The 12302-nt window shown below is 64.1% G+C and overlaps 3 protein-coding genes across 5 annotated transcripts in view; 1 reads left to right on the plus strand and 2 right to left on the minus strand.

Annotated features, from left to right (window-relative positions):
• PET100 (PET100 cytochrome c oxidase chaperone) overlaps nt 1-977 on the minus strand; it is a 5833-nt gene extending 4856 nt beyond the window's left edge. Inside the window, exon 1 of one of the 3 annotated variants that reach the window (XM_006170227.3) lies at nt 869-966. In XM_006170227.3, the coding sequence (XP_006170289.2) occupies nt 869-895 (27 nt within the window). In that variant the 5' untranslated portion in view covers nt 896-966. Of the gene's footprint in view, nt 1-868 lie in introns of all 3 variants that reach the window. The other 2 variants (XM_027769000.1, XM_014584926.1) reach the window with 2 other exon arrangements.
• A 226-nt stretch (nt 978-1203) lies between these two features.
• On the plus strand, nt 1204-9898 carry XAB2 (XPA binding protein 2). Its single transcript, XM_006170228.3, has 19 exons — nt 1204-1254; nt 2958-3106; nt 3366-3489; nt 3731-3928; nt 4703-4837; nt 4930-5094; nt 6025-6169; nt 6493-6644; nt 6924-7043; nt 7166-7297; nt 7387-7518; nt 7599-7712; nt 8240-8402; nt 8497-8687; nt 8852-8974; nt 9061-9232; nt 9364-9493; nt 9583-9692; nt 9778-9898. Exons 1-19 carry the CDS (start codon nt 1204-1206, stop codon nt 9837-9839), a joined length of 2568 nt encoding a protein of 855 aa, XP_006170290.1. The 3' UTR covers nt 9840-9898.
• A 925-nt stretch (nt 9899-10823) lies between these two features.
• Nucleotides 10824-12302, minus strand: part of CAMSAP3 (calmodulin regulated spectrin associated protein family member 3) — a gene marked incomplete at its 5' end in the record, with an annotated part of 15133 nt that continues 13654 nt past the window's right edge. Inside the window, 3 exon segments of the mRNA XM_014584921.1 lie at nt 10824-11365; nt 11447-11565; nt 11646-11758. Of these exon segments, the coding sequence (XP_014440407.1) occupies nt 11060-11365; nt 11447-11565; nt 11646-11758 (538 nt within the window).

A 12302-nucleotide genomic window follows, 5' to 3' on the forward strand; every position in this document is an offset into this window, starting at 1 on the left:
GATGATTTCTCTGTCCCTCTCACTATCTCTCTCTCTGGAGAGCACATGCACACTAAGACAAAAATCTCTAAAAAAAAATAAATAAGGGATCAGCAGATGGAGTAATGACTATGTCGCTGGACTCCCACGTAGTGGACCCAGAGTGAAACTGGGACCTGGTGGCTTAAAACTCACGTGGGGCATGTGTGCATGGGTGCCTAAAATCCCAAGAGGAGAATGGAGAAAGTGATTGTGGTGTGGCCATCCCCCAGGGGGGTGATTTCTCACTTTCTGTCTCTTTCTCTCTTTCTGTCTCGCCAGCGAGCACATGTACCTTATAGCAAAAATCTCTCTTTAAAAAATCAATTTTTTAATAATAAAAAAAAAAAACATGCCTAGCTCCCGTAATCCAGAAGGCCTTACTTCTGAGTCCCCTCAAGGTCCAGGAAAGACCTTTCTTTGAGTCCCCGCAAAGACAGATGCACACATCGGCTCCAGCAGCATAAGCCCCATTACAATCAACAGCATCTCCTTGAGACTTCATTACCTGCACCCAACCATATGCTGGGGGCACCCCCAAACCCAGCGGCCTCATTCTTCAACTCTGCTCCCCTAAGTCTAGGAGTCCCCTTATCAAAGACACACACCCACCAACCGGGATCTGGAGCCGGCCTTCTTAGAGCCCCCTCGTCGGACACCCCTCAGCGCCCTTCTAACCCAGCGCCCCCTCTCTGAATTTCCAACGGGAAATGTCCCTCTCGAACGTCAAGAGCTTTCTGCCCGCAGTGTCTCCTCCTTTGGAGGCCTCTCTTTTCACAGCCTTATCTTCAGGACCAGGAACATTCTCCCCCGCGCCCAGCCTCCCACCCCACGCACTCCGCTCACTGACCCGAAACACCTCCAGCTTCACCCCCATCTCGTTTCTCCCGGTCTACAAAGCTACTTCCGCCCAAAGCCGACTCGGCCGCAAGACAGCAGCTCATTGGTGTTTCGCGGGAGGCTCTGCCGAAGCTGATTGGCTAATGGGCTGTGTGGCAACGTCATTCCCGGGCGCCTCTTCCCTGCTTCCGGTCGCTGGCGTCGTCTAAACGAAAAGTCAACAGAGCGAGCCGAGCTGGCAGGAAAACTTCAGCCAATAGAAAACGAGGGTGGCTCGGAGGGGCGGGCTTTCAGCGTCTACGTCATAAAATCGCGACTCTCGCCTGTCGCTGGAAAACCAGGAAAATGGTGGTGATGGCGCGACTGTCGCGGCCCGAGCGGCCGGACCTTGTCTTCGTGAGTCCATGGTGGGGCCGGGGGTGGCCTGCGTTGGGGCATCGGGGCCTGGATGACTCTAGGTATCGGAGCCTGGCCGCCCAGAGGATTTTAGGCCCAAACTGTGCCGGCCAAAGGGCTAGAAGTCTCCGATGGGCCACAGGCCAGATCGCGATGTCCTCGCTGGACTGGCCAGAAATAACGATTTCGTATGGGAGGGTCAGCCAATGACCTGTTAAAAAATAAACAGTTAAAGCTTTGATGTGTAAACCAGAGCTCTGATCGTCTTAGTAGAGAGTTATTGTTGAGGTAAAAGGTCTGGCATCTTGGGCCAGGTGCAGAAATGAAGGGGTGCAGGGAGTGGGAGGAGCGATGCATTCCCAAATGTGAGCAGAAGACCTGGCCTTTGGAATAAAGGCATGATGACCACAGCAGGTGTCTGGTTTGGTGCTATGGTTTGGTGTGCTGGGTGGCAGCCTAGTGCTGGTTCAGAGCATTATGGTTTCTGAGCTGGGAGAACCCTGGGATGTGACTTCGAGACCTGATGTTGTGAGACTTGTCCAGGTGATGGCTGATGGGATACTGAAGAGCCAAAGACAGAGCCTGGAAGGGAGGCCTGGCATGGTCACCAGATTCTTGATGTCCAGGATTAAAGGCTTGGTGTCTGGGCCATAGCCCTCCATCTGAGATAAAGGCTTAGCTTACAATTTCTGGTGAAGAACTGACCTAGACTCTACCTGGTGGCATCCTGAGGGCCCAGTAGTTTTGTGTTTAAGCCAGAGAACCCTAGTCACTGAGCTACAGATCTGATCATCTAGGCTTGGGGTGAAGATGGGGCAGGTGGTGGCAGCCCTTGAGTCTCAGGGCTGGCAGGTGGCATGTTGGTTCACCAACATGGGTGCTGGACTCCCATATGGCCGACCGCAGTTCGAGTCCTAGACCTGGCCGCTTGCTTTCTTACTTTCTCTCTCTCTCTCTCCCTCTCTGGTCAAATTAAAATAAATAAATAAAGATAAATAAAAATTAAAAAAAAAAAAGCCCTTCAGTCTGGAGTGGAGGCCTGGCATTGCCACTAGATTCTTATTTATTTATTTGCAGTGAGTTTTTTTTATTTAACTTTATTTATTATTATTATTATTATTATTATTACTTTAATTCAACCAGAGAGAGAGGGAAAGTGAAGCCGCCAGGTCTGGGACTTGAACTGTAGTCAGCCATGTGGGAATCCAGCACCCCTAACCACCATGCCACCTGCTGGCCCCACCACTAGATTCTTGGTGTCCAGGGTAAAGATAAAGGCCTAGCTTTTCAATTTCTGGGAAGACCTGAGCTAGACTCTGGGTAGTGGGATAATGAGGGGCCAAAGGCCAGGTGTCTGGAAGAGGCACGTTGTGATGGGGTAAGACCTCCTCCAGGACTCAGGCCTGACATCCAGACCAGGCCCCAGTGTCTAAGAAATCTGGTGATCTGGGCTAGAGAGTGGGTGGTGGGGTTTGGAGGGCCAAAGTCTGATGTCCAGGGGGCAGTCTCATGTCTGGCTCAGAGCCCGACTGAGAAGTCTCGTGGTCTGGGTCAGAACGCGGGCTGTCGGGTTCTGAGGAGTAAAGGTCTGGTCTGGGTCCCCGTGCTGGTGTCTGGGTGTCTGTGACCTGGCCGATGGCGGCCTGCGAGGTCCGGGTCAAGGTCTGGAGTGTGGGCCTGAGCCCAGGTCTCTCTGCGGGCAGGAGGAAGAGGACCTCCCCTACGAGGAGGAGATCATGCGGAACCAGTTCTCTGTCAAATGCTGGCTCCGCTACATCGAATTCAAACAGGGCGCCCCCAAGCCCAGGCTCAACCAGCTCTACGAGCGCGCGCTCAAGCTGCTGCCCTGCAGGTGGGAACGCGTCCCGCTGCCCTGCCCGCCAGCCCCTGCCCTGCCCGCCAGCCCCTGCCCTGCCTTGTCTCATAGCAAACCTGGCAAGTAGGTCGCGGGTGACTGCTTCGTGACCCTGCAGACTCCCAGATATCCCACTGTGTCCCGAGACTTATCTTCCCTCCCCAGACCCCTTCTCCTGCGCTGCCTGCTGGGGCTCAGGGAAGGGCTCTGGGGGTTCGTAATGGACCAGTGAGTATCTGGCCCATCTGATTCCCAGCTACAAGCTCTGGTACCGCTACCTGAAGGCACGCCGGGCCCAGGTGAAGCATCGCTGTGTGACCGACCCTGCCTACGAAGACGTTAACAACTGCCACGAGAGGGCCTTTGTGTTTATGCACAAGGTGGGGGCAGGCGAGGCCCGAGAGGGGCTGTGGGTGAAGCGCCGGGGGTGGCTCAGCATCGTAGGAAGCGGGCTGGAGTCCTGTTGCCCTGTGCAGGAGGGGTGCCTGGACTCAGCGCTGAGTCCGGGCTCTGGGTCCCGCTGCATTTATTAGAGACCGGGCTCAGCCACGGCCATCTGGTGTCTCTGGCCAGGCCGGGGAGCCCGCGGCTCAGTGCCGGCCGTCTCTCCCACGCTTCCAGATGCCCCGTCTCTGGCTGGATTACTGCCAGTTCCTGATGGACCAGGGGCGCGTCACACTCACCCGCCGCACCTTTGACCGGGCCCTGCGCGCACTGCCCATCACGCAGCACTCGCGGATCTGGCCCCTGTACCTGCGCTTCCTGCGCTCACACCCGCTGCCCGAGACTGCCGTGCGAGGCTACCGGCGCTTCCTCAAGGTGAGCGGACCGACGGCCAGGTCCCCAGGGGCGAGTTTCCAGAAACTGGGCCGCGGGGACACTTGCCCCACGCGGGAGGTCACTGCACAGACAGGCTGTGGGAACGGGGCTCCTGGAGACACAGGTTGTGCTTGCCATCCGTTTGTTTCCCACTCTGTGCGCCGGCACCCACTGTACGGCTGGTGTGGGGATGGTGCTGGGGACCGTGAGTAGGACAGTCCCCGCCCGCGTAGGGCTCCCAGCCTAACTGGCAGTGCACACGAGCTGGCTGCAGAAACCAGGATCAAACCGCGGCCGTGGGGGGCAGGAGTGAGGGAGAACGGTGCCGTGGGAACTAGAGCAGGCAGCGTGCAGGGAGGTGCACACGGGATGGAGAGCTGGGCGCCGGTTTCTCCAGCTGCTGGTCTGTCATGTGACGTGAGCCCCGTGCTGTTAGGGTGGGCACCCATGGTCGAAGCAGGCTGGGGTGCTGGGGTCCAAGCCAGACCAGTCAGGACTGGGGCTCGGCCAGGGGATCCCAGCTGGAAAGGTCAGGACTGGGGCTGGACTGGGCAGGACCGGGGCTGGACCAGGGGCCCAGGTTGGACAGTCAGGACGGGGGCTGGACCAGGGGGCTCAGGCTGATCCCACGGGATGAAGGCTGGGCCACCATGGGGCTTGGGCTGGCCCCGTAGGGCCCCGGCAGGCTGGCTCTTGGCCAGAACAGCAGTGGCTGGGTGGTGGCGGGAGGCTGGGGGCCACAGGACGAAGGCACAGTGTGGCCTGCACCCCCAGCTGAGCCCTGAGAGCGCGGAGGAGTACATTGAGTACCTGAAGTCGAGCGAGCGGCTGGACGAGGCGGCGCAGCGGCTGGCCACGGTGGTGAACGACGAGCACTTCGTGTCCAAGGCGGGCAAGTCCAACTACCAGGTGGGCGTGGGGCCTGGCCGGCGGCGGGTGGGCTGGCCACCCCCATCCCAGGCTGTCCCCGCCTGACCCCACTGTCCACCTGTGCCCCGCAGCTGTGGCATGAGCTGTGTGACCTCATCTCCCAGAACCCGGACAAGGTGCAGTCGCTCAACGTGGACGCCATCATCCGGGGCGGCCTCACCCGCTTCACCGACCAGCTGGGCAAGCTCTGGTGCTCGCTGGCCGACTACTACATCCGCAGCGGCCACTTCGAGAAGGTGCGCGGGCCTCCTTCCCACCCGGAGGGGAGCCCAGGCAGGGACTGCACGCCCCGCGTCCGCCATGGGGAGTGAGGGGAGGCGGACAGCCCCGCGGGCCAGGGCCGCCGGTCTGGGCTAGGACCTGACTGCCGTTCTCGCCAAGCCTCCGTGTCCCCATCTGCAGTGGGGTGACAGCGACTCCTTCAACTGTAAGGAATCGGCTCGGTGACACCTGCAGAGCACCGCACAGGCCCGATGTGAGGACCCTCCGGGGCAGAGTGACCCTGGCCGTCCCTGTTCCCTCGCCTCATGGTTGGGTTGCAGGGAGAGGGGCCAGTTGAGAGTCCCCAGGGCTGGCTGGGCTGCTGCGGCCTCAGGGACGTGGGAGCAGGAGTAGGGCCAGAGCCCAGTGAAGGGAGGTGTGGGACTCGGGGTGTGGACGGCTAGGGAAGGCTGCCCGGCTGGGGGCGGGCTGGGGGCAGGCGGGGGTGCGCAAGCACACACCTCGTGCCGCCCCTTCAAGCAGAAGGCACAGGCCCAGCTGGCGGAGGCGGCAGGGCAGGAGCGTTTAGGACAGGGTAGAGAGGCGTGGGTGAGGGGCTGGGCCGGGGGCTGGGGGCGTGCGCTGGAGGAGGTCGCGCAGGCCCGGGGGGCTTGGGAACGTGATGGTGCCTCGGTGGGCGTGCCTCGGTGGGCATGCCGAGATGAGGAACCCGCAAGGTGGACCTGGGGCACTGGGGAGCTGTCGGGCATCTCCTGGGTGTTACTGGGTACGAGGTGCTCCGTGTCTCCCTGGAGCCGCACAGTGGCCCTGCACGAGGGACTGTCACAGTTTAGGCTCCCAAGCTTACCCGGGCAGGGCCAGGCCAGGCTCACTCTCGCCCGTGGGGGCTTGGCTACCCCAGGGAGGTTCTGCCAGTGGGAACTCACCCAGTGCTGGCCCCGCAGGCTCGGGACGTGTACGAGGAGGCCATCCGGACCGTGATGACCGTGCGGGACTTCACGCAGGTGTTCGACAGCTATGCCCAGTTCGAGGAGAGCATGATTGCGGCCAAGATGGAGACCACCTCAGAGCTGGGGCGGGAGGAGGAGGGTGAGGCGTGGTGGCCCCAGACAGGGGAGGGGGGAAACAGCTGGGGCTGGAGGGCGACCCGGGTGGGATCAGCCAGGGGCCTTAGCAGGAAGGCAGACCAGGCTGGGGACCCTGGAGGAGCCTGGGATGGGGCACTTATCAGACTTGGGCCAGGGCCTGGCTGGCTGGTGGGGGCTGGGGTGGGTCCTGGACAGCAGCGTAGCTGAGTCTGGAAGGCCAGGAGCTGGTGGCTGGGGGCCAGCAGGAAGGGAGGGTAGGGAATGGAGGTGACCGCCGAGGCCCTGGCCCCCACCTGGGCCCTCACGAGCACATCCGGCCCTCAGATGATGTGGACCTGGAGCTGCGGCTGGCCCGCTTCGAGCAGCTCATCAGCCGGCGGCCGCTGCTGCTCAACAGCGTCTTGCTGCGCCAGAACCCCCACCACGTGCACGAGTGGCACAAGCGCGTGGCCCTGCACCAGGGCCGCCCCCGGGAGGTGAGTGAGGGTGGACGTCCAGCTCTGCCCTGCCCATTCCGGGCAGCCATCCAGCTCCTCGGAGCCCCGCCACACCCCCTTAGAACCACATCTCACCAGACCCCAGTCCCACGCTACTGGGTCCCCTGAGGACCACGCCCATCCGACCCGCCCGCAAGCTCCTAGGCCCCGCCCACCCCTTAGAACCACGCCCCTCCACACCCGCCCCGCCTCCTGAGGCGCACGGCCCCGCCCCTTCAGCTGGCAGGGCCGTCTGTCTGACAGCCCCTCTGTTCCCAGATCATCAACACATACACAGAAGCAGTGCAGACGGTGGACCCCTTCAAGGCCACGGGCAAGCCCCACACACTGTGGGTTGCGTTTGCCAAGTTCTACGAGGACAACGGGCAGCTGGACGATGTGAGCTTCGTGTGTGTACATACGTGTGCATGTGTGCGTGCGCCTGCACGCGTGTGTGCTGGCACAGTGCATGAGGGCAGCGGGCACGGTCTTAGCCTGGCGTCTGCCCCCGCTCCCCACAGGCCCGCGTCATCCTGGAGAAGGCCACCAAGGTGAACTTCAAGCAGGTGGACGACCTGGCGAGCGTGTGGTGCCAGTGTGGCGAGCTGGAGCTCCGGCACGAGAACTATGACGAGGCCTTGCGGCTGCTGCGGGTGAGAGCATGCCCCGGTGTGGGTGCCAGCACGCGGAAGGGAGGGCAGGGAACCTCTGAGCGCCTCCCCCACTACCGTGTCCCCTGCAGAAGGCAACCGCGCTGCCCGCCCGCCGGGCCGAGTACTTCGACGGCTCGGAACCCGTGCAGAACCGCGTGTACAAGTCCCTGAAGGTGTGGTCCATGCTAGCCGACCTGGAGGAGAGCCTCGGCACCTTCCAGGTGAGCCGGCCGGCTGGGGGTGCAGCAGGGGAGGCAGGGCCCGGGCTGCCCTCCGACCTGTCGACCTGTTGCACCCTCAGTCCACCAAGGCGGTGTACGACCGCATCCTGGACCTGCGCATCGCCACGCCGCAGATCGTCATCAACTATGCCATGTTCCTGGAGGAGCACAAGTACTTCGAGGAGAGCTTCAAGGTGAGGCGGGCCCTCCCCAGCGGCCTCAGCCCCGGGCGCGTCCTCCAGGGCTGCTGGGACAGGGTACCCAGCCCGGGCTTACGCACACGGCTCTCATCCGAGTCTCAGGGGCAGCAGGGCTGAGGCAGGGTGCCGGCCTGTCGTGCTCCTCCTGAGGCCTCCCTCCCTGGCGGAAGCCCCGGCCTTCTCCTGTGTCTTCCCATGCTCCTGTATCCGTGTCCGATCTCCTTTTAGAAGACTGCCAGGCTTTCGTAGACGAGGCCCACTCCAGTGACTGGTGACCAGCGGTCTGGTCTGCAAACACGCCTGCGTCCCAGGGTGTTGGGGTGCAGGTCTCCTTGGCACTGGGGGCCGTGCACCTGCTGTGTCACCTGCTAGGTGACTAACCTTGTGCTCTGCCGTCCTGTGGGACCTGCCCTTGGCTCTCGGGAGCCTGGAGGGAGGGAGGCAGGGCCCTTGCAGTCCCACTGCTGTTATGGCGGGGCTGTCTCCCAGACCGACTCACACCCACGACTCCCCTGGGACAGGCGTACGAGCGCGGCATCTCACTGTTCAAGTGGCCCAACGTGTCGGACATCTGGAGCACCTACCTGACCAAGTTCATCGCCCGCTATGGGGGCCGCAAGCTCGAGCGCGCGCGGGACCTGTTCGAGCAGGCGCTGGACGGCTGCCCCCCCAAATACGCCAAGAGTGAGGCGGGGCGGGGATGGGGGTGGGGGGCAGGCTCCCCCCCGGCCCCTGCGCAGGGCCTGACCCGGCGCCTCCCGTCCCCGTCCCCGCGCAGCCCTGTACCTGCTGTACGCGCAGCTGGAGGAGGAGTGGGGCCTGGCGCGGCACGCCATGGCGGTGTACGAGCGCGCCACCCGCGCGGTGGAGCCCGCGCAGCAGTACGACATGTTCAACATCTACATCAAGCGGGCGGCCGAGATCTACGGCGTCACCCACACCCGCGGCATCTACCAGAAAGCCATCGAGGTGCGGGCCTGGGGCCTGGTGGGGTCGGAGGGCCGCGGGAGGATGGAGAGCGCTCGGCCCGGGGGCTGGGAAGAACTCAGGGGAAGCCCGGAGGAGAGTCGGGGTGCTGTGCGGGCCCCCTATTACCCAGCCTCACGCCCTGCCCCCACCCCGCCTGCGCGCAGGTGCTGTCGGACGAGCATGCGCGCGAGATGTGCCTGCGGTTCGCCGACATGGAGTGCAAACTCGGGGAGATCGACCGCGCCCGGGCCATCTACAGCTTCTGCTCCCAGATCTGCGACCCCCGGGTAGGGCCGGGTCGCTGGAGGGTGGGGGCGGGGGCGGCGGGGGTGTGGCCGAGCCCTCGGCTGACGCATGCGCCGCGCGCCCACAGACGACCAGCGCGTTCTGGCAAACGTGGAAGGACTTCGAGGTCCGACACGGCAACGAGGACACCATCAAAGAGATGCTGCGCATCCGGCGGAGCGTGCAGGCCACGTACAACACGCAGGTCAACTTCATGGCCTCGCAGATGCTCAAGGTGTCGGGCAGCGCCACCGGCACGGGTGAGCCGCGCCCTCCGCCGGGCCGGGAGCGACCCGGCCCAGCTTGGCCTCCCCGCCTCAGCCTGCGTGCCCAGGGTAGGGCCAGGCAGCCGGGAGGGGGCCCCGGTGGGTGACGCCTGGCTGTCCCACAGTGTCGGACCTGGCCCCGGGGCAGAGCGGCATGGACGACATGAAACTGCTGGAACAGCGGGCGGAGCAGCTGGCGGCCGAGGCCGAGCGGGACCAGCCCCCGCGGGCCCAGGGCAAGATCCTCTTCGTGAGGTGAGGGCCGAGGGGGGCTCGGGGCACGGGTGGGGACAGGGCTAGGGGAGAAGGCCCCTCACACACACACCTGCTGCCCTCTTCCCCAGGAGCGACGCCTCCCGGGAGGAGCTGGCCGAGCTGGCCCAGCGGGCCAACCCCGAGGAGATTCAGCTGGGGGAGGACGAGGACGAGGACGAGATGGACTTGGAGCCCAACGGTGAGGGCCCCGCGGGGTGGGGGACAGGGGCAGGGCTGGCCCCCCTGGGAATCCGGGCCTCACCACCTCCTCCCGCCTTCCCCAGAGGTCCGGCTGGAGCAGCAGAGCGTGCCGGCCGCCGTGTTTGGGAGCCTGAAGGAAGACTGACTCCTCTCTCCCCTGGAGCCCCCCTTCCCCCAGAACCCCCCAATACAGCCCATGTTTGTACGTCAGCTCTGAGCCTCCTTCCTGCCACCCAGGGGCCTTAGGGAGTGCCAGCTCAGGGCGCCTGGCCCGCCGGATTGGCTGGGGTGGGGGGGGGGGGGGCCGCCCAGCACACACCCACCCTCACCCCGCAGAGCCGGTTCTGGGCGCCCAGCTGACCTGCGTCGGTCCTGCCCAGAGGCTCCTTCCCCGAGCCTGGGGGGCACAGACTAGCCGGCCAGGGCACCCACGCCCAGAGCGGAGGACTCCCAGGCCAGGCACCGGCCAGCTCTGAGAACAGGCTAGCCAGCACTGTGTCCCCGAGGGGCCAGAGCCAGACCTCACCCACGGGCCATTCAGGGTGTGGTCCTTCGCCCTAAGCTCTGGGAAGCCATTAGCGGACTCTAAGCTATTAAGGGGTTTTAGGCATCAAGGGAGATAATCAGATTTGTGCTCCGAGCAGGTCACAGGCTGCCCGGTGGGCAGGAGGCGGCCGGGGACCTCGGGAGGCCCGGGCTGGATGAGGTGAGGAGGGCAGGAGTGGGGACCGGAGGGAAGCTGGACCCTGCCTGGCCCAGGGCTGCAGTGTAGACTCTGCATCTGAGGCTCCCCTGGCACAGATGCCAAGGAGGCCACCAGATCCCCAGAGGAGGGACACCCGGATCTCGCCCAGAGCAGTACCCAGGCCTGGAAACCAGACAGGCTGGCCAGGCAGGCGGGCTCGAGTAAGGACTTGGCCCGGGGCCAGAGGCCAGGAAGGTCAAGAACAGCCACACGGGAGGGAAACTGGGCGGTGGGGGAGGGAGGGCCAGTCCGGAGCCTCCTGTGCTGAGAGGTCACTTCAGAAGCGGCCGAGAAACGTCCACGGGGCAGGAAGGTGGGGGGGCCTCGGAGGGTGCAGGAGAGCACTGGAAACGCAGCCGGCCTCAGAGGCGACAAGGCTCAACGTCTCTTTAAATTATTTTATTCAAGAAGGTGAGGAGGACAGACAAGGGGACTGAGCTGAGCCCTGAGTCCCTGAACCTCCCAGCTCAGCCCCCCACAGCAGGGGCGGACTCAAGGTTAGGGGGTGGGGACTCCAGCCCCACCCAGACGGGATCGGACGGACAGACAGGACCCAGGAATACAGACCGACTGTCCCCCAGGAGGGCGGCGGCGGCTGAGCACAGCCCGCGCAGGCGGGGCTATTTGGGGGTGCTGCCACCCTTCTTGGGAGTGGTGGGCTTCTTGCTCTGCCAGAGGTGTCCCTGGATGGTGAAGGCGTCCACGCTCATGGACATGGTCTTGGCGGGGATCTGGGTGAAGCGCTTGCGGTCCGAGTTGTACTTGTAGATACCTTCCACCATGGCAGGCCTGACTGTGCGGGGGCCGTAGCCTGCCAGCCGCGACAGCTCCTCGGTCTCCCCCGACAGCGTGTAGAGGGCCCGGAACTGACAGCTCGAGTCGCGGAAGAGGATCAGGAAGTGGTTGGCCTTACTCTTCTCGATCTCCTAGCCGGGGAGCGGAACGGTGAGCGGCAGCGGGCGGGAAGCCCTGGCCCACCGCCCCCTCCCGCGAGCAGGCACCCTCACCTCCAGGATGCGGTTCTTCTGGGGCTCGTTGACCTTGCCCGCCAGGCAGCAGTGCGACAGGGCGTTGTGGATGATGAACTTGTTCGATTTGGCGCTGGGTTCCTTGTACAGCCGGGGACCTAGGGGGCGGGGTGGTGAGCAGGGACCACGGGGACAGGAGGGTCCAGCAGCCAGCCCCGGCACCCACAGCCCGGCTCACCTGTGTACTCGGGCACCGACGCCGGGGAGGAGGCGTTGCTGCCGTTCTCCCAGTCCCGCTCGCGGCTTCCGGGCAGGCGGCTGGGGGAAACCAGGCCGGACGGGGATGGGGCCCTGCCGGGATGGGACAGCGTCAGGTGGGGTCCGGTGGGCGAAGGCCCCCAGGACAGAGGGGCCGTACGCAAACGAACACCCTCCCAAGTCCAGGCGGCACCCTCTCTGGCTCAGCTGATGGGTGCAGAGACAGCTCGCGGGTCCCGCCTGCCAGGTGCACAGCCCCACCTACAGCCCTGCACACGCCCGCGTGCTCCCGCCTCCTCCGCGGCGCACACGGGTTCACACAGATACACGCATGCACATGCCGGCAGGCCCCCGGAGGCCACCCAGCATGTGACCCTCCGCCTGGCCGGTCTGGGCTCACCGGGACGTGGGCCTCTTCACCCCGAGGTTATTAGGGGTCTCGTTGGCCACCGTGGACAGCGACAGGGTGGACTGGGAGTAGATTTTGCTGAGACGGGAGCCTGGGGATGGCAAGCATTCGGTCAGCCCCCACTGGAAACACCGCACCCCCAAACGTAGCTGGGGGGACCACCCCGCACCCCACTGCAGATCCCCCAATACCAACAGGCAGGGTCAAACCCCACCTGACTCCCCCCTC

Source organism: Tupaia chinensis, unplaced genomic scaffold (genome assembly GCF_000334495.1).
Source record: "Tupaia chinensis unplaced genomic scaffold, TupChi_1.0 Scaffold148210_1, whole genome shotgun sequence".
In the NCBI taxonomy this organism is placed as follows: Eukaryota; Metazoa; Chordata; class Mammalia; order Scandentia; family Tupaiidae; genus Tupaia; species Tupaia belangeri.

What these genes read in the sequence shown, in the direction of transcription:
- XAB2 (XM_006170228.3), top strand. Translation starts at nt 1,204, where the DNA reads ATGGTGGTGATGGCGCGACTGTCGCGGCCCGAGCGGCCGGACCTTGTC. An exon ending in ACAACGGGCAGCTGGACGAT is followed by an intron (nt 7,044 to 7,165) that starts GTGAGCTTCGTG and finishes CGCTCCCCACAG; the next exon opens with GCCCGCGTCATCCTGGAGAA. An exon ending in AGGCCTTGCGGCTGCTGCGG is followed by an intron (nt 7,298 to 7,386) that starts GTGAGAGCATGC and finishes TGTCCCCTGCAG; the next exon opens with AAGGCAACCGCGCTGCCCGC.